Raw genomic sequence first — 26,426 nt, 5'->3', positions numbered from 1 at the left:
AGACACTGGAGTGGTTTGCCATTTCCTTTTCCAGTTCATTTTATAGATGAAGAAACTGAGGCAAATAGGGTTAAGTGACTTGCTCAGGGTCAAATAGCCAGTAAATGTTTGTGGCCAGATTCAGACTCAGTTCTTCCTGACTCCAAGACAAGTATTCTATCTACTATGCCATGCTGCTTCCCTAAGAGCTTCAAAATCCAACTTCCTCAATTTACAGAGGAGGAAACCAGAACCCAGAGAGGGGAAATGACTTGCCAGAAATCACAGAGGTAGAAAGAGCAGAGCAGGGATTTGAAATGAAGTCCTCTGATTTTGTTTAGTATTCTTTCCAATGTATCATACTGTCTCTTATCATTTCCTCGTAACAAAGAGTTCACCAAAGAGAATATAAAGAAGTATTATCACAATGAACAATAGAAAATTCTTTATTAGGAGAATATTTTGCTTTAAGGGACTCAGAGCAGGCAAAAAAAATCTACAACTCCCTTCAGCAAGCAAGTGTCCTGTGGCAATCTCTTTTAACACAGAGAATTAGCTCTTTTCCCACAGGAACATTCCCTGCCCTGCTTATGTAGTATTGGATTAATTTTTCTTTAAATGTTTGATAAAATTTCATTTGTGAATCCATCTGGCCTTAAGGACTTTTTCTTAGGGAGTTCAGTGATGACTTATTCAATTTCTTTTTCTGAAACGGAATTACTTAAATATTTCATTTCCTCTTTTGTTAATCCGGACAATTTATAATTTTGTAAATATTCATCCATTTCACTTAGATTGTCAGATTTCTTGTTATGTAATTGGGCAAAATAGCTCCTAATGATTGCTTTAATTTCCTTTTCATTGGTGGTGAGTTTACTCTTTTCATTTTTGATACTGATTATTTGATTTTCTTCTTTCCTCTTTGCCCTTCTGATGTTGAGAAATACTGAAATGGTAACAGGGACAATTACAACCTGAATCTCTTCCATAATCATAGGTCATTTGTCTAGAGGTTGGCCTAATAATAAAAAAATTTAAATAATAATAATAGCTAGTGTTTATATGAGCAGCTAAGTAGTGAGTAGCTCAAATGATGTCTCAGAAGACAGGAGAATCAGGGTTCAAAAGCCAGCTTCAGATACTTACTAGTTATGTGACCCTGGGTAAGTTGCTTAACATTGTTTGCCTCAGTTTCCTCATCAAGAAGGAAAAGGAAATGGCAAACTACTCCAGGATCTTTGCTAAGAAAACTCCAAATGGAGTCATGAAGAGTTGGACATCATTGAACAACAAAAAAGCATTTGTTATAGTGCTTTAAGGTTTGCAAAACACTTAATGTACAATTCTTTTTGATGTTCACAATAACAATGAATTGGGAGCTGTGGTTATCCTCATTTTACAGATGGGGAAACTGAGTTTTTCAGAGGTTAAATGACTTGCCCTAGGTCATAGAGCAAGTGAGTATTTGAGACTGGATTTCAATTCAGGTCTTCTTGACTCTGAGTCTTGAGTTCTATTCACTGTGCCATCTAGCTGATCAGCTCTTTGAAAAAGAGAAAGACCCTTCTCCTTAGGACTTTTTTTTCCTAAAGGAGGCATTTCACTTTCAAGGAACCAGATGAAAGAATGAAGGGATGAGAAGGAAGGAGAAGGCAGCCTCTCCTTAAGGAAGAGACAACTCACCTACAAATACCACAGCTTGTTTTCCCATAGGTGGACCAAAGAGACCCTTTCTTCGCCGATCCAGCTTTGACATTATAATATCCTGGGTCTGGTTTGCTGAGGTTCTGGCAGAGAAGTTGATGCAGTTGGGCAGATAAAGGTCCTTGGGCAGATGGACCAGGAAGTTGTTTGTGATAGCTGACTTGCCAGTTCCTGTAGGGCCCACAAAGAGCATAGGGATCCGATGGTTTAAATAGACCTTCAGGAAGAAGGTCTGCCGGGCTGTTTCCATAGTTGGGATAATGAGTTCAGAAACCTGTGTTCAGATAGAGAAAAGGCAAGTTTTAGTGCCAAATATAGAAAGGTTATAGCTTCAGGCTTGACTCAAAGCTAGGATACTTGGCTTCAAAGCAGAAGTAGATTAGAAAGACAAGTGTATGGAAAAGTAGATATCAGAAGTCACATTCAGGGTCTCTAGAAACAGAATAAGAAAGTTAAAGAAATCTGCAAGTTATGAATAATAACAGTTAGAATTTTATGATACTTTAGTGTTGAAAAAGCATTTTACAAATATTATTTCATTTGATCTTTGCAATAACTCTGGAGACTGAGGCTATTATTATCATCCCCATTTTACGGATGAGGAAACAGGCTACTCAGCTTGCCCAGGGACATACAGCCAGTAAGAATCCAAGGCTAGATTTGAACTTGTCTTCCCTAAATGAAGATTGGTGTTCTATCTGTGAGTTACCTTGCTACCTCAGGTCATCGTTATTGTAAATTCTCATTTTTCTCCTTCTAGTGCCTTTCTCCCCAAAGGCTCAGTATGCTTTCATTGATATTATCTCCTATAATCTCTCCACTACCTCTAACAGGAATTTCATTCCCCCCATTTTGTAGATCTGAAAACTGGAGAAGTCAAGGAACATCTCAAGAAATATATAGTAAGTCAATGGTAGAGTTAAGTGAACCAAGACAGGAACCCAGTACTCCTCCTTCAGCCTGGCATACTTATTCCACCTCAAGTGGTTATCTTCCTTTCTCAGATCATAGTTCTGAATGAGAATATTCCTTCTCTTACTTCCCCAAAATCTAATTCTTCCCATCACTGTTTCAGGGAGCTCATGAATTGTGATGGAAAGAACTCTGGATTGAGAATCAGAAGATGTTGGTTCAAATAATCCTTTTACTGCTAGTCATTACTTTTATCAACTTGGACAAATTACTTCATTTCTAGAGGCCTTAGTTTCCTCATCTGTAAGGCAAGCGAGTTTGAATGAATGAAGTCCTTTGCAGCTCTAAATTCTATAATCTCCCAATGAGGAATGGTCTGTTTGCTGTTGCTTTCAATAAGACCTCTATGAAGCAAAATCTTTTTTTTATTCATCATCAAATTAATGTGTTTTTTAAATTCAACAAATGCTTTTAAAGTCTCTACTATGTTCAAGGCACTATATTAAGCTATTGTTCAGTCATTTCAGTCTTGTTCAGCACTTCATGATCTCCTTTTGGATTTTCCTGGCAAAACTGTACTGGTCTGTCATTTCCTTCTCCAGTTTATTTTACAGATGAGAAATTGAGGCAAACAGAGTTAAGTGACTTGTCTAGGGTCAAACAATAAGCATCTGAGGTCAGATTTGAATTCAGGAAGATAGATCTTTCTGACTTCAGGGCCAGCACTCTATCCACTGTGATATCTTGTTGCCCCACTATATTAGGCCAGAGAAATACAAAGATGAATATTAGGGAATGCCTGGCCTCAAGGAGCTTATACTGCTTTTTAGAATCCCTAGCTGAACTCAAAGCTAAGCTCAAGTGCTGCTCACTATGGGATCTTTTCTGATCTACATCTCCTCTCTTTAGAAGCTAGTCAGTTAATTAATAAACATTTATTATATGTCTTCCATATGCCAAAAAACTCTACTGGAAATACAAAAAGAGGCAAAAGACAGTGCCTGCCATCAAGGAACTCACAATCTAATGGAGGGGACAACAATCAAACACATATTTTGTTTGAACACATGTTCAAATAAATTATGTTGAGGGTAAATAGGATATAATAAACAGAGGGAGGGCATTAGAATTAAGAGTGGTTGTCCTGAGATTTTAGTTCGGCCTTGAAGGAAACCGGGGAAGCCAGGGGTAAAGATGATAAGGGAGAGCATTCCACATATGGAAGATGGCCAGAGGAAATGCTTGGTGCTGAGGATGCATGGCATGTAGTAAAATATAAGAAGACTGGAAAGGAGATGTGATTGGTCACAAAGGACTCTGAATGTCAAGCAGAACATTTTTTATTTGATCCTTGAGGTAATGGTGAACCACTGGAACTTATTGAGTAGAAGGGAGACACAGTCAAACCTATAATTTAGGAAATTCACTTTGTCATCTGAATGGAGGGATGGATGGAGTGAGAAGAGATTTGAAGCAGGTCAGCTCATCAACAGGCCCTTGGTGTGGGCTTTAGTGGGACGTAGTCCAGGTGTGAAGAGAGCAGCACCTGCACCAGAGTAGTATCACTGTCAGAGGAGAAAAGGAGGCATATTTGAAAAATGTTACAAGGGTAAAATTGAGAGGTCTTGGCAACAGCTTGGATATGGGGTGGTGGTGAAGATAGTGAAGAGTCCAGAATGACTCTTGGGATGCAAGTCCAGGGGACTAGGAAGATGACAGTGCCCTCAACAGTTATAGGGAAGATTGGAAGCAGGAAGGGTATTGGAGAAATTAATTCTATTATGATCATGTTGAATTTAAGATGTCTACTTGTCATCTAGTTGGAGATATCTGAAAGGCAATTGGAGATGCATGTCTGGAGGTCAGCAGAGAATTTGGTTCTGGAAACGTAGATTTGAAAATCATTAGTAGAAAGATGGAAATTGAATCCATGGTTGCTGATGGCATCATCAAGTGAAGGAACATAGAAGAAGAGAAGAGGGCCCAGGACAGAGTCCTGTGAGACCACCTATGGCTAGCTAGAGGGCATGACGTGGAAGAAGTTTCAGAGGAACTCCCTCAAATTACCTAGTAATAATTTTTTCTACATTTTATATTTATTTATATCTGTACACATTGTTTCCTGTTAGAATATAATACTAGTAATAGTACTACCTAGCACTTATACTCTTTTTTAAAAATTAATTTATTTAGAATATTTTTCCATGAATCTATGATTCATGTTCTTTCCTTCCCCTTTTCTCTCCCCCCTCCCGAGACCAACAAGCAATTCCACTGGGTTTTATATGTATCCTTGTTCAAAACCCATTTCCATATTATTAATATTTGCAATTGAGTGATCATTCAAAGTCAACATCCCCAATCCTATCCCCATCGAAGCATGTGATCAATCATGTGTTTTTCTTCTGCATTTCCACTCCCACAGTTCTCTGGATGTAGATAGCATTCTTTCTCATAAGTTCTTCTGGATTGTCCTGGATCATTGCATTGCTGTTAGTAGAAAAGTCCATTACATTTGATTGTGCCATAATGTATTAGTCTCTGTGTATAATGTTCTCCTGGTTCTTCTCCTTTCACTCTGCATCACTTTCCTAGAGGTCATTCCAGTTCACGTGGAATTCTTCCAGTTCATTCCTTTCAGCACAATTGTATTCCATCACCATCAGATACCACAATTTGTTCAGCCATTCCCCAATCGCTGGACACCTCCTCATTTTCCATTTTTTTGCCACTACAAAGAGTGCTGCTATAAATATTTTTGTAGCACTTACACTATTAACATTTGTGAAGTGCTTTTTTTTTGATACTATAAATTGATTTATTTCTTAAGATCTGAGTACAAACTTTAAAAATACAATAACAAGTCTAGAGGTTGTCAAGAACTTGATTTTTTTTTAAACCCTTGTACTTCGGTGTATTGTCTCATAGGTGGAAGATTGGTAAGGGTGGGCAATGGGGGTCAAGTGACTTGCCCAGGGTCACACAGCTGGGAAAGTATCCGAGGCCAGATTTGAACCCAGGACCTCCTGTCTCTAGGCCTGGCTCTCAATCCACTGAGCTACCCAGCTGCCCATGACTGAATTTAAAAAAAAAAACAAAAACAACAAAAGGCATCAATAACACTTTTTTTTAAGGTTATAGTGTCTTCCATAATTAGACCAAGGAAATGATTTTGTACTATGGAGACAAAACTGTGGTTTTTTTGAGGCATTGAGTTTGGCACAAAGAATACTAAGAATTTAGAATGAATTTGGTTTTATGTAAATTCTGGAGGCTCAGATAATTATGTGATGAGGATGAGATTAAAACAAAAAACAAATGTTCAAATGTTGCCCACATTCATGGAGAAAACCAGTGGGCAGTCTTCATCCAGAAAAATTTCAATGTACAAATTCAGCACATACCTTTTAGGACAAAAAGGGAAATCACAGGAAATAAACCAATTGTCGGGATATATTTAAAACACATGGACAGACCAGGACACACCCACCTCCCACATAGCCAGTACTAGAGTATGTTCTAAGCAGAGAATGAGTTCATCACTATCTCAAGCCATTTTGCCTACTCCTATTCATCGTTATAGACACCAACATAATACAGTGAAAAGAATACCGTTCTACAGGCAGAGGATCTGGTTAAAATCCTTCTACTAATTACTGCCTATGTGTAAAAGAGATGGAGGCACCAGGGATGTTAAAATATAACCTAATGAATCATGTAACCATGTTAAAAATGAATATTAATAAATGTTTAAAAAATTAAAAAAAAAAGAAAAAAATATAACCTAATGGTTTGTGGGTACACACACTGGATTGAAGGAGAGACAGGACCAGGATAGGGAGACCAGAGTTCACTGTTAAGCTGGTATTAACTGTTAACAGTCAGAATGGCAGTTAAGCTAATGGTCTCCCAGCTCACCACTAGGCCAGAGTCTTTGAAACCAGCAGGCAAGGTAAAAGGTTTTAACGGTTTTAATTATGTTTAACTAATTAAAGGTGGGATAGGGAATTCTACACTAAAACCTAAAGGGCAAAACCACAGGGCAAGGGGAGGACTTGTCTACACTAATTCTAATCTTAGTGACCTAAGCAGGCAGAGCCCAAAGAAACAGCACTGGAGTCTCTGGGAGGCTGCTTCAAACCTGGTTCCAGCCAGGTTTGACCAGCACAGCTAATGGGTCTGAGGGTGGCTTTGGGGTTCTCATGGTAATCCACAGATGATCACAGGATGCCAAAAGCCAAGGTGGTCCAAGGTACCCAAGTAGAGAGGGTGTGCTTGAGATGCTGTCCACCAGGTCCCAAACTCCTCCTCCACCTGGTGCTGCTCTGTAGGTCTTGTCCACTTGTTAGAAACCACCACCACTCAGGATCCCAGGGAACCAGGATGCAGGTCTGAGATCTCCCAGGGCTAGCAACAGTTTGTGCTGACCACTAATGGAATCTCTCCCAGGGCACAGAGCACTTCCTGCTCCTTCATTCCATCTTGGAATGCTCCAGTCCTTCCTGCTAGGTCCATATAAACTATTGCTACGTAAACTGCTAAATAAATCTTCCTCACAACACATGCCATCTTGGGTATCACTCTTTGGGCCTTAGTTTCTTCATTTATAAAACAATAGGGCTAGACTAGATAGCCCTCGACCTCTATATCTATGGCCCAAAATGATGACCCTGAAACCTTTTAAGGTCCTCAATCATTCCACAAAGATTTGACTCTCTTCATCAGACTGCTTTACAGAGGCAGGGAAATGGACATTTTAGAAATATTTTCTACAATGGTTAAGACCAAATAGAAGTAGAATATCCCATTTAGTAAACCTCTTTCCTTCCTTTCCCTGAGTATTCTGCTTAACTATGCCTTTTTAATATCTACTAGGTAAAAGGACAGCATCCTCTAGGATGTTCTCTAGCAAAGCACAGGTACCTTTTTGCCCAGATTGTCAGGTTTTTTTAACCCTTACATTTTGTCTTAAAATTGATACTAAGGGGGCAGAGCTGTGTGGCTCGGTAGATTAAGAGCCAGGACTAGAGATAGGAGGGTCCTGGGTTCAAATTTGGCCTCAGACACTTCCTAACTGTATGACTCTGGGCAAGTCACTTAACCCCTACTGCTTAAAGCTTACAGCTTTTCTGTCTTGGAACCAATATACAGTATTGATTCTAAAATTGAAGGTGAGGGTTTAAAACAAAAACGAATTGATACTAAGTATTGATTTCAAAGGAAAAGAGTAATAAGAGCTGGGCAAGTGGGGTTAAGAGACTTGCCCAGGGACACACATCTAGGAAGTGTCTGAGGTGATTACAATCACCAGACTCCTAAAGGGATCCATGACCAAAGAAGGTTAAATACTTTTGGTCTAAATAGTTTTTTTAAAAGACAACCAGATGTGCAACCGCAGGACCAGAAAACATTGCTTACCCTTCCCAATAGAAGGTTCTCCTGAATCCAAGCCTGGCACTCTATCCACTGAGACACCCAGCTGCAACCCCCCTATTGGTTTTAATATGGCCTTGCTATGGGGACATACCTCTTGAAGGTGCCTCCCATCCCCAATCAGTTCTATAAGGTATGCACAAAATACTTAAGAGGCTTGACTTATAGCTCCAAGATTGCCACATGGCACTATCTTGGAGAACTTCTCCAGGAAATCTCCAAGACAGAGTCTACATGAAAGTTAACTCCCCTCTTACCTTTGCATTATTTGGAATTGTCTGCTCATCCTTGGTGATGTAGTCTATCCATGAATTCCACTGTCCACCGCCATGCTTATGAAAATAAAAGTCATAGATGCTCCCTAGGCCAAAGAAGTAGAGCAGACCATTAAGATACATAAAGATCAAGGTGTACACTCACCGTATCTAACTCTCTTGCTTAATAGAAGCCAAGGGGACTAATGAAATAGGTCTTGGCTCTGGAGACAACAAGCCTGGGATAAATTATCTTCAAGCATCCCTTTAGCTCTAGATTCTATGACAAAGCCCAACAGGAACTTAGAAGGGGTTTATTCTCTTGGATTTACTGATGAAGAAACAAAACCCATCTAAGGCTTATTAGAGGAATCCAAGGATCAGAAAGAATAATGTTGATTCTGTGTCTATGCCTAGGTCAGTCATTGATCCATTAGGACTACTATTATCCATCTCTTTTGGGTTATGTGTCCATCTTAATACCTAAAACAGAGGTTCTTTATCTGAGGTTCAGGACCCTCAAGGAATCTGTGGATAGATTACTGGGAGTCTGTGAACTTGAACAGGAAAAAAATTACATCTCATCTTTATTTCAATATAATTGATTTTCTGTGTTTCCCATCTTCTGAGAAAGGATCCATAGTCTTCACCAGATTTCTAAAGGGGTCCACAACCAAAGAAACTTAAATACTTCTGGTCTTGTTATTTTTTTTAAAGCAACCAGATGTGCAACTCCAGGACCTAAAAATATTGCTTAATCTTCCCAATAAAAAGAACAAGAATTATCAGAGAAGATAAGGTCACAAGCAATTCATTGGCAGGTGAGGAAAATCAGTGTTAGTTTTTGTTCATTAAGTAGGTCCACAGACATGTAGCAGGCTCTGTAGAATGACTGCACATCTAAGTTGCCCCAACAAAATACATCAGTATAATTGTAAGCATTTCATAAAGTAGCCCCAAATTGGAACTCATGACAGACTCAGAAACCAAATCTACTTGAGGTCAGGTCAGGTCTTTCACTATTTATCAAATTTATCAAATTTATCATAAGATTATTTGTTGGAGGGCTATAGAAAAAGGTCCTGGAAGGTTATCCTTGGTTTCCATTTTATTTTATCCCATCAGGTTTTTTTTTTCACCCACGTAGGTCTGTCATAGAGAAGAGATGCCATCCATTGGCATGAAACCTTCTCCCACCACCTATTTTGTGTTTATTAAACTTACTGTACCTTACCTTTTTATGTATCCTTGAAACTCCATAAAATCCTTGTTCCTTTGGAATACACTAAACTAGTAGAGAGCAATAAATAGTTACCTCTTTCTGGGAATATGTTGTTTTTGGTGATTTTGACACTTTTGGGTCTTTGGATTGTATCATCTGTGCTCATCAGCAGGTTGCGGAAAAAAACATCAAATTTTTTTTTGCTGTCCGCATTGATGGTCCCTGCCACTGTCCACACCAGAGAAAAGAGGAAGAGGCCTTGAAGCCAGAGGAATATTTGCTGGTTTGTCACAGTTTCTCCATCATAGTCTGGGTCACTCAATGCTCTGATTTCATCTAAAAGAGAACAGTTCAGAACTTTAGAACCACAACTAGCACTACACATCTGTCCTTTACTTAACATCTCTAAAAGTCATGATGGGAATGACGGCTGGAGAAAGCAGCCAGCATGACATTGGGAAAGCAAGATTTCTGGGAAAAGGAACAAGCTTAGTCAACATTGTGAGGCAGGCAACATTGTAAAGTGAGGTTTCCTTCTCTTTCCCTTAATTCACCTCTTCCTCCTTTTTGCTGCTTTCCACTTTGAGGTTCTGAGCTGCTTCTCAATCCTTCTCTATCCTTTTCCCCTTTCCACTTTTATTACACTATCTAGATAAGCAGCCCCTGCCAGACTGACCTCATCTGTTTTTTGCCTGAAAATTTTGTCCTCCTACCAGATTGTCCCTCAGGGCTTTGCCCCAGATAAACTATCTGATAAACTAATTTGTGCTGAGATGCTAATAGTTGATAATGTCTTATCACTAATTTTTTTATTAGGCCTTGATATATTTTTATATTTAACTTTATATTTAATATTTTTATTAGGCCTTGAACATCAAAGGCCTAAATTAAATGTCTGTAGAACTAAACTGACATTTTAATAGGGGACTCCAATGGAACTCTGGGGGAGGAACTTTTGAAGACAGGAAAACAGAGTTTACCTCTGCCATACTTTCTTGGTACTGTCTATGCCCAAACCTGTGGTCATTTATATCTATGGATTTGGGAAGGGAAGAGAAGGAAAGAGCCCCTCTCAGCATAATTTTCTCAAGTTAAAAAAATGGCAACAGAAAAGGAGTGATTATATAATTATATATAGGCGTCCCTTATTTTACACAGTTTTTTCCAGGAAAAACTACATTGAGTTTTAAAAAACTGAATCATATTTGACCAAGTGAAATAAACTGTTTCAACTCAACAGCTCAGCATTTTGAATTTTTCAATGCTTCTTGCACCAAAATAGCTTGAAAATTGATTAATTTGACAAAAGTTGGCAGACTATATAACAGAGGTCGGCAACCTTTTTGGCCATGAGAGCCATAAACGCTACATTTTTTAAGATGTAATTTCATGAGAGCCGTACAGTGCTCACAGTGCGCTCCTGTAACAGCGCCTGAAAAAAAAATGACTTTATGGCTCCTGCAGAAAGAGCCATATCTGGCCCTCAAAAGAGCCAGATATGGCTCAAGAGTGTCGCTGACCCCTGCTATATATTATCAAGACACTAACTTAAGTTCACTCCAGGCCAAGAGAGAGAGAGAGAGGTGGGGGGAGAGAGACTTGGAGCCCCCTCAGAGCCTATATCTAGTCCAAGTCCTTCATTTTACTGTTGAACAAACTTGGGTCCAGTGAGGTTAAATTACCAGGTGATAAGCATCAATGGTAAGAGTCAAACTCAAGTCCTCTGACTTCAAAGTCAATGTTCTTTCTACTCTTTTGTTGCTGCTGAAGTCTTTCAGTCATGTTTGACTCTTAATGACCCCACTGGGGATTTTTAAGACAAAGATATTGGAGTGATTTGCCATTTCCTTCTCCAGCTCCTTTTACTGATGAGGAAACTGAAGCAAACAGGGTTAAGTGACTTGCCCAGGGTCACCCAGCTAATAAATGTCTAAGGCCAAATTTGAACTCAGGAAGATGACTCTCCCTGACTTCAGGCCAAGTACTCTATCCACTTTGTCCCCTACTTGCCTGTTCTTCTTACTGTTAAGCCACAAATATCAGAGGTTTTTATGTTTTTAAGAAAAATCCTAATATAATTTACTAGTGATAACTACATTATCTGTGATTCAACTTTTTATCTGGAATATCTTTTAGATCGCTCAGTCATTTCTCAAGAAAAGGGGTGTGTGTGTGTGTGTGTGTGTGTGTGTGTGTGTGTGTGTGTGTGTGTGTGTGTTGGAGGAGGTGAAGGGAGGCAGAAATACCAGACCACTCTTTATTTGCCTTAGGGAATAAGACCAACATTTACCAAATAGACAGTTGTATAGCTTCATCATGGAGTAGGCAAGATGGATGGGTGACGTCTGGACCACAAATTTACACTGCAGGCGGACAAATTCTAAGGAAGGCTGGACAAGCCACATGAACATGTCATTAATCTGAAAGTTTAAATTCATATGATTAAGACAAGATACCAAAGGAGGGAGGCTGAATCTTTTTGAAGATGACCAAATCTCCTGGAATACTCTGCTTTCCCCCAGAAGAAGAAGCCAGTAGTAATTCAGGAAGTTTTTGACTTTTCACTAGTTAAGTACCCTTACCTATGAATGGTTATACCTACGTGCAAGCCCCTTGCCATTGAAGTTCTACTCCACAATGCTTCAAAAAGTTCCCAGGATCTTAAGCATTCCCACCTCCCAATCCCAAATTCCCTTTTCAGCTTACTTTGTCTTTCCAGGCTCTGGATTTGGGACTGACTTCTTAAAGGGTTTCTAGATCCAAGACTCAGAGCTCTTATTAGTTCTAAAGTACATCTTTCTTATAAGCTAAATAAGTGTTTATGGACTATCCTGAAAGCCTAACCACCATTTATAGCAGAGGTCTTAAACTGTTTGGTATTCTGGGTCCCTTTGACAATCTGATGAAGCCTGTTGATCTCTTCTGAGAGGAACATTTTTTAAATTCATAAAAAAATAGGATTATAAAGTCTATAAATCAATAATTAAGTACCTAATATGTACCAGGTACAGTGCTATATGTCAAGAAGAAAGAGGGGGAGAAAACCAATTATATTGAAATATAGTGAACAAAAATCTTTATTTTCAAAGTTTATGATAGAACCAAGTGTTGGAGAAATAAATAGACCCACCTAATTACTACTAAATTACCCTCCAAAAAAACTATAATGTAATGCCTGAAAATAAAATATGGAGCACTCACAAAAAAAAGAAAGGGGTACAATAATTTTTCAACCCAAAACAACTTGGAAGGTCAGCATAAAAGATTTAGTACACTGGGGTGGAAGTGGAAGACAAAGCAACATGCCAAGGCAGGTCCTACCAATGAAATAGACTTTGCTGGCCCTGGGTACAAGACTCTTGTTACATTGCCTGTATGCGGATGCAGGTTGCAGTCCAGGGGCACAATCTCAGGGTGAGGAGGAGCACTAGCACATACCAATGTTTATGGCCAAAAGGGAGAAAAGAATCCTGGTCATAGCTCCAAGGCATAAAAGAGTGCTTGTGGTTACTCATACACTAGAGCACAGACTGGGAGAGTATTAAATACACTTCTCCTTACATTAAACCATCTTGAAAGAATAGAAAATATATAGATTCCCCAGAGCTAGGTCTGAAGGTAGCTTCAGAAAAAAAATCCTGAAATTTGGAACACTGCTCCCTTCACCACAGGTACAAAGCCCAACATTAACAATTTTTTTAATTAAAAGAAAAAGATTGGAAAAATGAGCAAATGACCAAAATAAGAAAGAAAGAAACAATACAGAAAGTTATTTTGGTGACAAGGAAGGACAAAACATAAACTCAGAAGAAAACAAAGTCAATACTACTGTACCCAAAGCCTCCAAGAAAAATATGAATTGCTCTCAAGTCCAAAAAAAATTAAGGGAGATTTAAAAAATAAAATAAAAGAAGTAGAAAAAAATTGGGAGAAGAAATGAGAGTGACACAGGAAGATCATGAAAAAAAAGAGTTAACAGCTGTAAATACTTTTGTAAGAAGCCATATTGGGCCAGGATAGTTGCCAGTTACTGAGGTTGAAATGCAGAATGCAGGGGTGGCATGAGATCAAAAAATCTGTTGAGAGCACCCTATAAATTTATGCTGATCCCTATTCTCACCATCTCAGTCTTGAGAATGGTAGGAGGATAGGCATTTCAAAATTGTCTCTTAGCTAAGGATTAGTTACCTAGACTCACTGCTCATCCAATGTTATCAGCATCCATTCCTATACATCATCAATAATATACAACTTTCTAAACACCAACAAGAAGATAAATATTGAAGATCAACTCTGTTAAACCAAGCCAACTCGAATTGAGCTAAAACATCAAGCAATTGAAGTCAGGCCTTTAGACCTGACTAAGGCAATTTGCCTGGCGGGTTCAGTGAATCAGCTTCATCTGAAAACTCCTGAAGATTTATTATAGATTTAGTTAGTTAAAACAGGTTCTAGGATTTATTCCCAATCCCTCTTTCCTCTGTATTTCAACCCATCCTTTCCCTATCCTTGTTTACCTTCATTAAATAAGTTAAAAAGAGAGAAGCCTATACTGACCTGATCTGTATTGAAGATTCTTAGTGGAAAGGTGTCAGTTAAACCTTCTCCTTTCTTTCATCAAGCTCATTCAAGTGCTTATTGATCTTCTATTATCAGGATCAACATCACAACCAACAAATCGAAATCAGTTATAATATCTTTTTTTTTTTAAACCCTTGTACATCAGTGTATTGTCTCATAGGTGGAAGAGTGGTAAGGGTGGGCAATGGGGGTCAAGTGACTTGCCCAGGGTCACACAGCTGGGAAGTGGCTGAGGCCGGGTTTGAACCTAGGACCTCCTGACTCTCACTCCACTGAGCTACCCAGCTGCCCAGTTATAACATCTTTAATAGTTTGAGTTTATTAACATTCATTTCATCTAAAGAACTAAGTCCACTTAGCACTGACAGTTGGGGAAGAATCTTTTACTTCCTCACTGGTCAGTTGTAAAGGAGGAATCAACTGAGTGGTGGGGCCTGTCAAATGATTTAACACAGACCACACACCCAGATGCAGAGTCACTGAATCTTACTTAAAGCAATCTCATTCAACTGTGTTAAACCACCTGGATAAGAGGTCTCACAACCTCCTTTACACAGCTTGGGAGGCACAAAAAATACTGAAGAAATTAATACCTTAAAAAACAGAATAGGGGGCAGCTGGGTAGCTCAGTGGATTGAGAGTCAGGCCTAGAGACAGGAGGTCCTAGGTTCAAACCCGGTCTCAGACACTTCCAAGCTGTGTGACCCTGGGCAAGTCACTTGACCCCCATTGCCCACCCTTACCCCTCTTCCACCTATGAGCCAATACACAAAAGTTAAGGGTTTAAAAAAAACAGAATAGGCCAGTTAATAAGAGGTATAAAAATCCAGTGAGGAAAAGACCTTCTTCAAAAGCCAAATGGAAAATATATACAAAAATATATGGAAGAGAAAAACTTCTTAAAAGGCAGAATTGGACAAAGGGAAAAAGAGGTACAAAAATTCACTGAGGAAAAGAACTTCTTAAAAAATTTAAATTAGTCAAATGGAAAAGGAGATACAAAAGCTTATTCAAGAAAATCATGCCTTAAAAATCAGAATTGAGCAATCAGAAGCTAATGACTCAATGAAACATCAGGCAACAATCAAAGTCCAAAGACTGGAAAAATAGGGAAAATATGTGAACTGACTTATTGGAAAAACAACTGAGATAGAAAATAAATCCAGGAGAGACAATCAAAGAACTATTGGACTACCTGAAAGCCATGATAAAAAAAGATCTTAGACATAATCTTCCAAGAAATTATCAAAGAAAACTGCTTTGATATTTTAGAACCAGAGGGTAATATAGAAATATAAAGAATCCAAGATCACCTCCCAAAAGGATAACTCCTAGGTCAAGGAGAAAATATTGGAAGCAGCCAAAAAGAAACAATTCAAATATCATGGAGCTACAGTCAGGGCACCTTAAGATTTAGCAACTTATACATTAAAGGACTAGAAGGCCTGGAATATGATATTCTAGAAGGCAAAGGAACTGAGATTTCAACACAGAATCATTTACTAGCAAAACTGAATATAATCCTTCAGGGAGGAAAATGGGCATACAATGAAATAGAAAACTTTCAAACATTCCTGATGAAAAGACCAGAGATGAATGAAAAATTTGATTCTCAAATACAAGACTCAAGAGAAGCATAAAAAGGTAAACAGGAAAAACAAATCAAAAGACATTCAATAAGGTTAAACTGTACATCCCTACATGGGAAAGTAATTCTTATAACTCCAAGAATTTTTATCAATATTAGGATAGGTGGAAAAAATATATATAGACAGAGGGAAAGGGTGTGAGTTGAATATGATAGGATGATATAAAAAACAAAATTAAGGCATAAGAAAGAGGAATGCATTGGGAAAAGGGAGAAGGGAAAATAGAATGGGGTAAATTATCACACATAAAAGAGGCATGAAAGAGCTTTTACAGGGGACGTGAAGATGGGGAATGCAGAAAAGGAAGCACATGAACCTTACTGTCGTTGGAATTGGCTCAATAAGGGAAGAATATAAATAATCAATTGGGTATAGAAATCTATCCTACCCTAGAGGAAAGTAGGAGGGGAAGGGGGATAAGAGGAGGTTAGGGTGATAAAAAGAGGGCAAACTGGGGAAAGTAGAGGTCAGAAACTAAACAGGGGAAAGTAGGATGGAGAATAATACACATTAATCATAATGGTGCAAAACTATTTTACAAAATTCTCTCTAATAAAGGCCTAATTTCTTAAATACACAGAGAAATGTGTTAAATGTATAAGAATACAAGTCATTCCCCAATCAATAAATTGTCAAAGTATATGAACAGGTGATTCTCAAAGTAATTAAAGCTCTCTATAGTCATGGGGGAGAGGGGAAGCTCTAAATCACTATTAATTAGAGAAATGTAAATTAAAGCATCTCTGAAGTATCACTTCACACCTATCAGATAGGCTATTATGATAGAAAAGAAATATGACAAAGCTTGGAGGGGATGTGGGAAAATTGAGACACAATGAACTGTTGGGGGAGTTGTAAAATGATTTAACTACTCTGGGGATCAATTTGAATTTATCCCAAAAGAACTATAAAACAGTATATACTCTTTGACCTATCAAAATCATTACTAGGTTTGTATCCCAAAGAGAGAAAAAAAGGGGGCTCCTGGGTGGCTCAGTGGATTGAGAGCCAGGCCTAGAGACCGGAGGTCCTAAGTTCAAATCTGGCCTCAGACACTTCCCAGCTGTGTGACCCTGGGCAAGTCACTTGACCCCCATTGCCTAGCCCTTACCACTCTTCTGCCTTGGAGCCAATATACAGTATTGACTCCAAGAAAGAAGGTAAGGGTTTAAAAAAAAAACAACCAAAAAAAACCACCAAAAACCAAAGAGAGAAAAAACAGAAAGGAGAAGGACTTTTATGTGCAAAAATATTGAAAGCAGCTCTTTTGGTGGGAGCAAAGAATTGGAAAGTGAGGGGATAACCATCAATTGGAGAATGGCTGAATATGTTATGACAATATGACAATAACGGAATACTATTGTAAGAAATTACTAGCCAAGAGGAGCTCAGAAAAGACTGGAAAGACAAGAACTGAAGCAGAGTGAAATAAGCAGAACCAGACAAACAACGTACCCAGTGGCAGGAATACTATACAATGAACTGTGAAAAAAGTTATTCTCAGCAATATAATGATCTAAAACTATCTCAAAGAACTCACAATGAAAAAAAATGTCATCTGCTTCCAGAGGAAGAACTGAAGGGGTCTGAATCCAAACCAAAGCAAACTTTTTTTCCGTTTTCTTAATTTTTTTTGTTCAAGTTTCCTTCCACAAAAGGATTAATATGGAAAAAATGTTTTACATGATTGTACATGTAAAATCTAAACAAAATTGCTTTTCATCTCAGTAGGAGGTGGAGGGGGAAAGAATTCAAGGCTCAAAATTCTTTTTAAAATGTTGGAACTATTTTTACATGACCAAAGTCTAAGGATCTGGGAGAACATAGGCTTGGTCTAGTGTTGGAAACTCTGGAAGAATAAAAAACTTGTAGAACTGCTCCTTGAGGGCAGGGATTGACTTTGTTTGGTTAATTGGTTGGAAGTTTTTTGGTTTTGTTTTGTTTTTGTGTCTACATCTGGCACAATACTTTGTAATAATAGCTAGCGCCTCCAAATACTTTATATAGTATCATTTAATTCTCACAATTTACCCTATGAGGTAGGTGCTGTTTTTATCCCCTTTTTACAGATGAACAAACTGGGGCTGTTAAGTAACTTGCTCAGTATCACATAGCTTAGTAAGTATCTGAGACAAGATTTGAGATGTTCCTCTAGGGATTTCAATGAATCAAGAAGAGAGGATCTGGAGATCTCACCAGTTCAGTGTGCTCTTCAGTGAGATTGGGAGGCAACGTTTCCATATAGGAGTCTTTCAAGGGCTTCCAGCCCAACTGATGAGGTTCCATGTAGATCATCCCACATCTGCCAAGGATAAGCAGAACATCACCTTGTCACTCATGTCCTACTTAACAGCACTGAGTTCCATTCCATTGGCTGACACATTGGAAACCCCAGAGGATATATGGGGGAGGGCTTGACTGGAGTGAGAAATAGAAAGGAACAGTTCTAGAGGTGGGGGTGGAGGGGAGAAGACTGATGGCATACACAATCGATCATCAGATTTGGAAAGGAATGTCAATGGCTTTTTCTGTGAACTATCAGCTATAGCCCACATAGGCGATTTTCCATAGCAAGTTTTCAATCCTACCATATCTGACCTGCCTCCCCATCACCATTAGTAGTTGTACATTCTGGGAATGCAGACTGATTTTAAAGTTTATCAAAACAAAATATAATTAGGAAGGCAAACTTCTGGTAGGAATGGGGTGCACATCAGATAATTCACTCCAAGGCCATTAATTTTTAGGTTATCTGCTATTTGAGATTAATCAAGGGCAGAAAGATGAGACATCTATGTATCCATGTCAAGGCTTGAAAATGATGCCCTCTGTATATTATTGTCCACCACAGATTTATAGTTTTTGCTGTAATGCATTCAATTTGATATCATAAAATAAAAAGTGTCTTGGGGGGGGACAATAAATGTCTGAGAGAATTTTCTGGTATAAAACACATGTGCACTGATATAAAAATAACTTTGTAGCATGAATATTAAAAGGTATCACTCAACCTTCCCTGATCCTTCTGTTGTGCCCTTTGAGACCGCCTCACTTGCCCACCGTTAGACCCAGCTTTAGATTAATCCTACATTAGTTGATCACCTACCTGCTGACAGTGGCTGGGCTGGCCTGCTCTAAATCTGCCGGCTCGAAGATCAGACTCATCTTGACACTCATCTGGATGATCTCTCCACTCATTAAACATAGCTGGGAGTGCAAGGGAGGGGAGGCAGATGGGATGGATAATTTTAAAAAAAAGAGGAAGAAAAGGGGTTAAGTTCTTTCACCATGTGTAGAGCTTCTGGGAAATACAAGTGTTCATCCCAACACCATAGGTTTGAAATAAAGTCATTTGGAAGCTAGACAAAGATGTCTGAATCACCGTAATTAAATTGTGTATTTACCCCTTTTCTCAGCACTTAGTTAAAGCCCTGGATTTATCAATCTACTCTCATTTATTAAGCTCCTACTAGGTGCCAGATGCCAAGTTGGGCCCTGGGATACAAAAACAAAAATGAAGTAGCTGCTGCCTTCATGGAGCTTATATTCTGTGAGGTTGGGGTGGGGAGAGAACATGAACATAGCTAAATATGTGAAAGTCTTCAGTTATCGTTGTTCAGTAATGTCCAAATTTTGTGATCTGCTGAGTCACAATGTCCATGGGGTTTTCTTGACAAAGATACAGGAATGGTTTGTCATTTCTTTTTCTGGCTCATTTTTGACAGATGAGGAAACTGAAACAAACAAGGTTAAGTGACTTGCCAGCTAGTCTGTGCCTGAGGTATCATTTGAACTCAGATCTCCCTGACTCCAAGCCCAGTGCTCTATCTGCTGAGCTATCTAGATGTAGCTTTAACATTCAAAAGACTTTTGGGAAAGCCCCAGTGGATAAAGTCAGTCTATTCAAAACATATGCCAAATAAATATGTGGTAATCTTGGGTGGGAGGTACTATTTGGGAGAATCTGGAAAGGTCTAAAAGGCCTCCTGTAGGAGGGGATGTTTAACCTGAGCTTTGAAGGAAACTAGAGATTTATAGAGGGAGAGCAGAAGAAAGAGCACATCCTAGGCATGGAAGTTGGGGATAGAACATCTTGCGTGAAGAGAAATACAAAGGCATCTAGCTGGATGGAAGAGTACAGGAAGGAAATGATGTATTAAAAGTCTGGAAAAGCAAGTTGGGGCCAGGTTGTGAAAGGCTTTAAATGCACATGGAATAGTTACTCAATAAGGATTTATGGGAAAGAATTTGAGTAACTGACATCCTCCCTTGTGCCTACTCATAAAGCATAAGTTGATACTGCCCAAAGTGTAAGGGTGAGAGTGGAGTTTTAGGTAGAATCTCATGAAGGGCAAATTGACACATGACTCTTTCCAGGAAAACACTGTCAAGATGAAACATGAGTTTACACTGGTGGGTTGGCCCAATACTTCTAAAGAGTAAGCAATCAGTTTTTTTCACTTTATTTTTTCATGTTTTTGTTGCTCGTTTGTTTTATGTGAGTTTTCTTCCTCTGCCATGACCAATGTGGAGATCTGTTTTCCATGATCACACATGTATAACCTAGATCAAGTTGCCTACTATCTAGGGGAGGAGGAAGAGAGGAAGAGAATTTAGAATTCAAAATTATGGAAAATGAATGTTAAAAATTATTATTGCATGCAATTGAGGGGACTATATATAAGTTAATAAAGAAAATGCAGGCTACAAAAGGGAAAAAATGCTTGTTGAATAGTTGTTTATAGATGGGTAATGGGTTAAAAAAAAAAGTAAACAATCCAAGACTAACTTCTTGTATGACTGAAGGTAAGACCAGAACTTCTCTGGGCTCATTACTCTTCATACCTATTAACTGAGGGTTCCTTTCTGGCACTAACATCCTATGAATTAAACATCATTCATTCAGTTACGAGGCAGCATTACCATTTAGAATAACAAGATTGTTCTGAAACTCATTATAATCTGGGAATAAAAAAGGGACAGGTAAGTAGAGTAGTGGGGAGAGCCTAGAAACTAGAGTCAGAGAGACCCGAGTTAAAATTAAGTCTTGGATACTTACTAGCTATGTAATCCCAAGCAAGTCACTTTACCTCTATTTGTCTCAGTTTCCTCCACTATAAAATAGGAATAATAATTACTCCTAACTCCAAGGATTGTTGTGAGATCAAATGAGAGGATCCTTGTAAAGCACTTAGTATAGTGCTTGGTACACAGTAAATGTTACATAAATATTAGATATTATTATCATTTTTATCCTTTTTTAAACCCTTACCTTCTATCTTTGATTTTGGTTCAAAGACAGAAGAGCAGTAAGGGCTAGGCAATTGGGGTTAAGGGACTTGCCCAAGGTCACATGACTAGGATGTATCTGAGATCGGAATCCAGCCCTGGCTATGCCCACTGAACAACCTAACTACTTATTGCTTATCTCTGCAAAACAAACAAACAAATCCAAAGGGGTCACAAAGAATCAGGATGTATCTAAAGAATACAAATTACTATAATTATCAAACTGTGTTCATTCAGTTATGAGGCAAAACCACCATTTCGCCTTGATGAAGGCTGTTGTTTATTGTAATACTTGTAAGTAAAAAGGTAACCCTGTAGAAGAAATTTGGAACAGTGAAAGTATGATATGAAGGAAAACTGGGGAGTAGATTGGAATTATAAAAGGAAGACATAAAACACCCTGTATTTGTGTACACTATGAAGAAAACTGATGTGTAAATGTATTACTGGACTGGAGAAAATTAGTATGTGGGAAAGGGCAATATTGCATTTTCATCTTGGTTGACCAACATTTCATTATTGTGTTGCATATGGAAGTGTGTTCTTCTGGTATTTGTTTCTCTAATCCCTAATATAGTGCCTTGAAAACAGTAGGCACTTAATAAGTACTTGAATAGAATCGTAGTGGAGGAGGGCAGCTTGTTGGCACCCACCAATGCTGGACCTAGAATCAGGAAGTCTTACCTCCTGAGCTCAAATCTAGCCTCAGACACTTACTAGCTAGCTGTGTGACTCTGGGTAAGTCACTTATGCCAATTGCTTAGCCCTTACTGCTGTTCTGCCTTAGATCTGATACTTCACATTGATTCTAAGACAGAATGATTAGAAAATAAATAAAAAGGACATGGTAAACCATTCTGTACCTCTGCCAAGAAAACCCCTAATGGAGTCATGAAGAGTGAGATACAACTAAAATAATTGGTGGAACAATCCTGGCCTGGTTGCTAAGAGAACTGGTTTCCATTACTGGTCCTGATGCTAACTGTCCATGGGCCACTAAACAATCCTTAGCCAGTTACACATTCTTAAAATGAAGGACATGGGTTTTCTGTGTACCTGAAATCCTTTTCAGTTGAAACATTCTGTATATTTATGATTCACCATCACATGTCTTATATCAAATGTTTCCACATCATCTCCATATCTCTTGGGGTATAAGTTAGAGCTCTTGTACAACACAAATAAGCCAGTTTTATTGTGCCATAATCAAGCTGGTTGATTTAGCCTTGTATACTTACTAGCTATGTAACCCCAAGCAAGTCACTGTTATTTTATTTATGTTTCTATTCTCAATTCTAATAAGACATTTGTTACAATAAAGCCTTCTGCTTTGATCAGATATTTCCACACATGAATGTATTTTCTGAGCCTGATTAACTGAGGCAAATATGATCTACCTTTATGCTATTCTGTTTAGAGATTCCCCCAGACCCTTGATGGTGAATCTATGGCACATGGGCCAAAAAGGGCATGCAGAGCCCTCTCTGTAGGCATGTCTGCAGTTGCCTGCCAGAGCTTGTTACTAGAAAGCCAGAGGGACTTAGGGCAGAGCTGTTCCCCTCCCTCTCTAGGGAGGACATTGCTCACAAGACCTGCCCCTCTGCCTAGCAGCCCAATGGGAATGCTTCCTCCCTCCCCTGTCTGAGGGGGGGAGTGGGGAGAAGTGGGGGTGGCACTTGGTCTCTGGCGGGAAATGGGCACAGCCCTTGGCCTGGAAGGTAGGGTGGGGGCAGGGCCTGGCACTCCATCTCTAAAAGGTTCACCATCACTGGCTTAGGGCCAGCATAACTACTATCATGACACCAATTTCCAGAAATATGAGTCAGGGTAGATAGGGAATGCATATAAGAGAGGAAAATATGCAATGATACAGTGTTGATGTTTAGTTCTTTTTTCAATTGTGTTCAATTCTTTGTGACTTCATCTGGGGGTTTCTTGGCAAAGATACTAAAGCATTTCACCATTTTCTTCTCCAGCTCATTTTACAGATGAGGAAACTGAGGCAAACAGGGTTAAGTTCCCAAGGTCACACAATTAAGAAGTGTCTGAGGCCAGATTTGAGCCCTGAACTTCCTGTCTTCAGTTCTGGCTCTCAGTCCACTGAGCCACCTCAGCTGCCCTTGTATTTGCATTTCTAGCACCCAGTGCAGTGTCTCACAAATTAAAGGAACTTAATAAATAATGCCAATTGATTGATTGTCTGATTAGATTCCTGGATGAATGAGGTTCAGCTGGGTAGGTGATCTAATGAGTTCTGTTTTGGGGTAGTAGAATATAACTGTAGAACTAGCCTGAATTATATAAGACTGTGAGCTCCAGGAGAGCCAAGATAATGTTTTTTTGCTTTTCTTTGTATTCTCAGTTTAGCATAGTGCCTAGTACCTAGTCATTGTTGTTCAGTTGTTTTCAGTCTGGTCCAACTCTTGGTTACTTTATTTGGGATTTCATTGGCAGAGATACTGGAGTGGTTTGCATTTCCTTTTGCAGCTCATTTTATAGATGAGGAAACTGAAGCAAATAGGATTAAGTGACTTGCCCAGGGTCACACAGTAAGTTTGGAGGCCAAATTTGAACTCAGGAAATGGAGTCTTCCTGACTCTGAGTCCAGCATTCTATACATTTTGCCCCCTAGTTGCCCAATAGAACACTAAGCAAATAACTATTGTCTCCCAGCAGGTGCAGTCTTCCCCAGAGGGCTATTTCACTTACTTCCCCCTTTAAACACACCTTAGAATCCAGCCTGAACTTGTGTTTGATTCCTTGATTTTCCCAGTCGGCATACTACCTTTTCCCTGTAGACTGCCTTTCAAGACAAATACCTGGCTCAGGACTCATCTTCCTCAACAAACCCTGTCCAGCATTTCCAGACACTGGGATAGCTGCTACCATCCATGTATAGCATGAAAGATGGATGGACTATAATCAAGACAGAAACTCTTGCTTTTAAAATATTAGCTTAGGTAACAGAAATGCAAACAGAAGCAAAATTCATTAATTTCCCTATTATTTTTACTCTCTATGAGCATTAGTTTCTTTGGGGGGGGTTTAGAGGTTGGACATTAACTTTTAATATGATAAGTATATAATATACATAAGTATATATCATTCACACCAACCAAGATTTAGTTTCCCAATAATGTTAAAGTGTTACTGGATTTAAGAATTACCTTTTTGGGAGCAGCTGGGTGGCTTACTGGATTGAGAGTCAGGCCCAGAGACAGGAGGTCGTGGGTTCAAATCTGGCCTCAGATACTTCCTAGCTGTGTGACCCTGGGCAAGTCACTTAAACCTCCATTGTCTAGCCCTTACCACTCTTCTGTCTTAGAACCAATATCCAAGTATTGGTTCTAAGATGGAATGTAAGAGTTAAAAAAAATAATTACCTTCTTGTTGTCATCTAGCACTGTGTTCATATTTTCAATCCAAACAGCATCCACTGGGCCATCAAATATAATCCACTTCCGGTCCTCAGTCACTGAAGATGCTTGCTCTCGAAAGGAGGTGGCAAGGACCCCATCAGTCCACTCATGACTCACTGGGTCAAAGCAACCATACAGCTGCCCCATGGTGATGGCTTTGGGATTGATGACTTTGTACTCAACAGCACACTCGTCTCCCTGATGGGCTGGGCAAGAATGACCAAGGAGTGAAACATCTGGCACGGATACTTCATCTTCTGCTACTTACAAAATGCTCAACATTTAGAATTTTAGTTAGATCTTTGTATACTTTCATTGTATACTCTCTAAGCCCTTTGGATTTTGAGAAAGCACCACAAACACCCTAAAACAACAGGTGTCATTCATGCCTTCCTTTACTTAATGAAAAATACAGAAACTAGGGCAATAGGATGAGACATACTTTAAATAGGAATCTTAGGTATTCCCTTGTTATAGGCCCTAAGCTTTCTCTTCTGCAGGGCTTAGAATAACTAGGAAAATCAGTAGGCTTAGTGTAGTATTGTTTTACAATAGAAAGAATCCTGGATTTGAAATTACAGAACTAGAGTACAAATACCAGGTCTGCTACTTATTACCTGTCTGATTTGGGGCAAATCCATTTATATCTCTGGGCCTCAATTTCCTCATTTACAAAATGAGGGGGTTAGTTAGATTCGATGACCTCTCAGAGGTCTAACTCCAAATCTATGAAGCTGGCATGGATCTTCTGTTTGTAATTAAAAGATTATAAGATTTGGAGTTGGGAAGCCCGAGTTCAAGCATCAGCTCTATAACTTATTAATTATGTGACCTTGGGCAAATCGTTGTCCCTTTGAGGGCTTCCACATCTTCAGTTGTGAAAGTGAGGGAAACACAAAAGATGATCTTTAGAGTTTCTCTCAGCTCTAGCATTCTGTGAATCTAAATTGTTCAGCAGACTTAAAAAAAAATGTGAGCAATACTTATTTTAATATGTCAAGGATTTTTTATTTCTTTAGGGCAGAACTCTTTCCAGGAATGAAGATCACAATCTCTTTTAATTTAAAAAATAATCTCGAAGAGTTGTTGTGACCCTTAAACTCATCAATACTAGGCCAACCCCAGAATAAGCTTCCCCCAATAGGCTAGACCAGAGATGGGCAAACTACAGCCAAGGACCAGATGCGGCCCCCTGAAATGTTCTATCTGGCCACAGGACATTATTCCTAATCTGACAAATCCAATGAGTAGGATACAATACAATGAAACTTGGAAAGAGTTGACTTAGAAATAGACTGACAGATGAGCATTTCCTTTCCTTTGGTCCCCTCTTTAGAAAGTTTGCCCATCACTGGGCTACAAGATGGGCATACTTACTGTCCATTATCAAGTCATGCTTGAAGTGATTTCTAGCCAGGCCAGAACTTTGTTCCATTTACATGGAGCACTCAATCAGAGTCACCTCTGTACCAAGATCATAGGATCTCAAAAGACTAAAGTTATTAAAGAGCTCAGAGTCATCTAGTCTAACCCCTCTCATTTTACAGATGAGGAATTTGAGGCCCAGCAGGATAAGAGACTTGCCCAATATCACAGAGGAGGAAATGACCACAAGCAGAATTTGAATTCCAGTCTTCTGACTTCAGGGTCAGAACAGTGTCAGTGAAACAAGAAGTATTTGGAGGAAGAACTTAAATGGAGATTAATCTAAGGTTAGAAATATGACCTAGAGCTTGGGTCTTCTGCTGCTTACAATGTCATCATTTTGGCACTGGCTGGATGATACAATGGTGTGTGTTTGCATTTGTATAGTCCTTTAAAATTACAAGGTATTCCATTTCTATTATCTCATCTCTCATGATTTTTACAAATTCTATTGTATTTCTATTGTAATTGAGGGAAAACTTTAAATTGTAACATAATAATAACAGTTCACATTTGTGTACATTAACTCTTTAAGACTGACCAATCGTCAATCAATAAG

At 38.9% G+C, this 26,426-nt stretch overlaps 1 protein-coding gene across 1 annotated transcript in view; it reads right to left on the bottom strand.

Annotated features, from left to right (window-relative positions):
* The window catches only part of DNAH3 (dynein axonemal heavy chain 3), a 218,215-nt gene that overhangs the window by 47,116 nt on the left and 144,673 nt on the right, over positions 1 to 26,426 (bottom strand). The window contains exons 37-43 of the mRNA XM_044657457.1: positions 24,407 to 24,648; positions 18,841 to 18,941; positions 17,931 to 18,036; positions 11,795 to 11,924; positions 9,598 to 9,840; positions 8,286 to 8,389; positions 1,663 to 1,957 (exon numbers count right to left, since the gene is read on the bottom strand). Of these exons, the coding sequence (XP_044513392.1) occupies positions 1,663 to 1,957; positions 8,286 to 8,389; positions 9,598 to 9,840; positions 11,795 to 11,924; positions 17,931 to 18,036; positions 18,841 to 18,941; positions 24,407 to 24,648 (1,221 nt within the window). The remainder of the gene's footprint in view (positions 1 to 1,662; positions 1,958 to 8,285; positions 8,390 to 9,597; positions 9,841 to 11,794; positions 11,925 to 17,930; positions 18,037 to 18,840; positions 18,942 to 24,406; positions 24,649 to 26,426) is intronic.

The sequence above is a fragment of the Gracilinanus agilis genome, chromosome 1 (genome assembly GCF_016433145.1).
Source record: "Gracilinanus agilis isolate LMUSP501 chromosome 1, AgileGrace, whole genome shotgun sequence".
In the NCBI taxonomy this organism is placed as follows: domain Eukaryota; kingdom Metazoa; phylum Chordata; class Mammalia; order Didelphimorphia; family Didelphidae; genus Gracilinanus; species Gracilinanus agilis.
The sequence above is the reverse complement of the archived record's forward strand: the minus strand, read 5'-3'. Positions and strand labels throughout refer to the sequence as shown.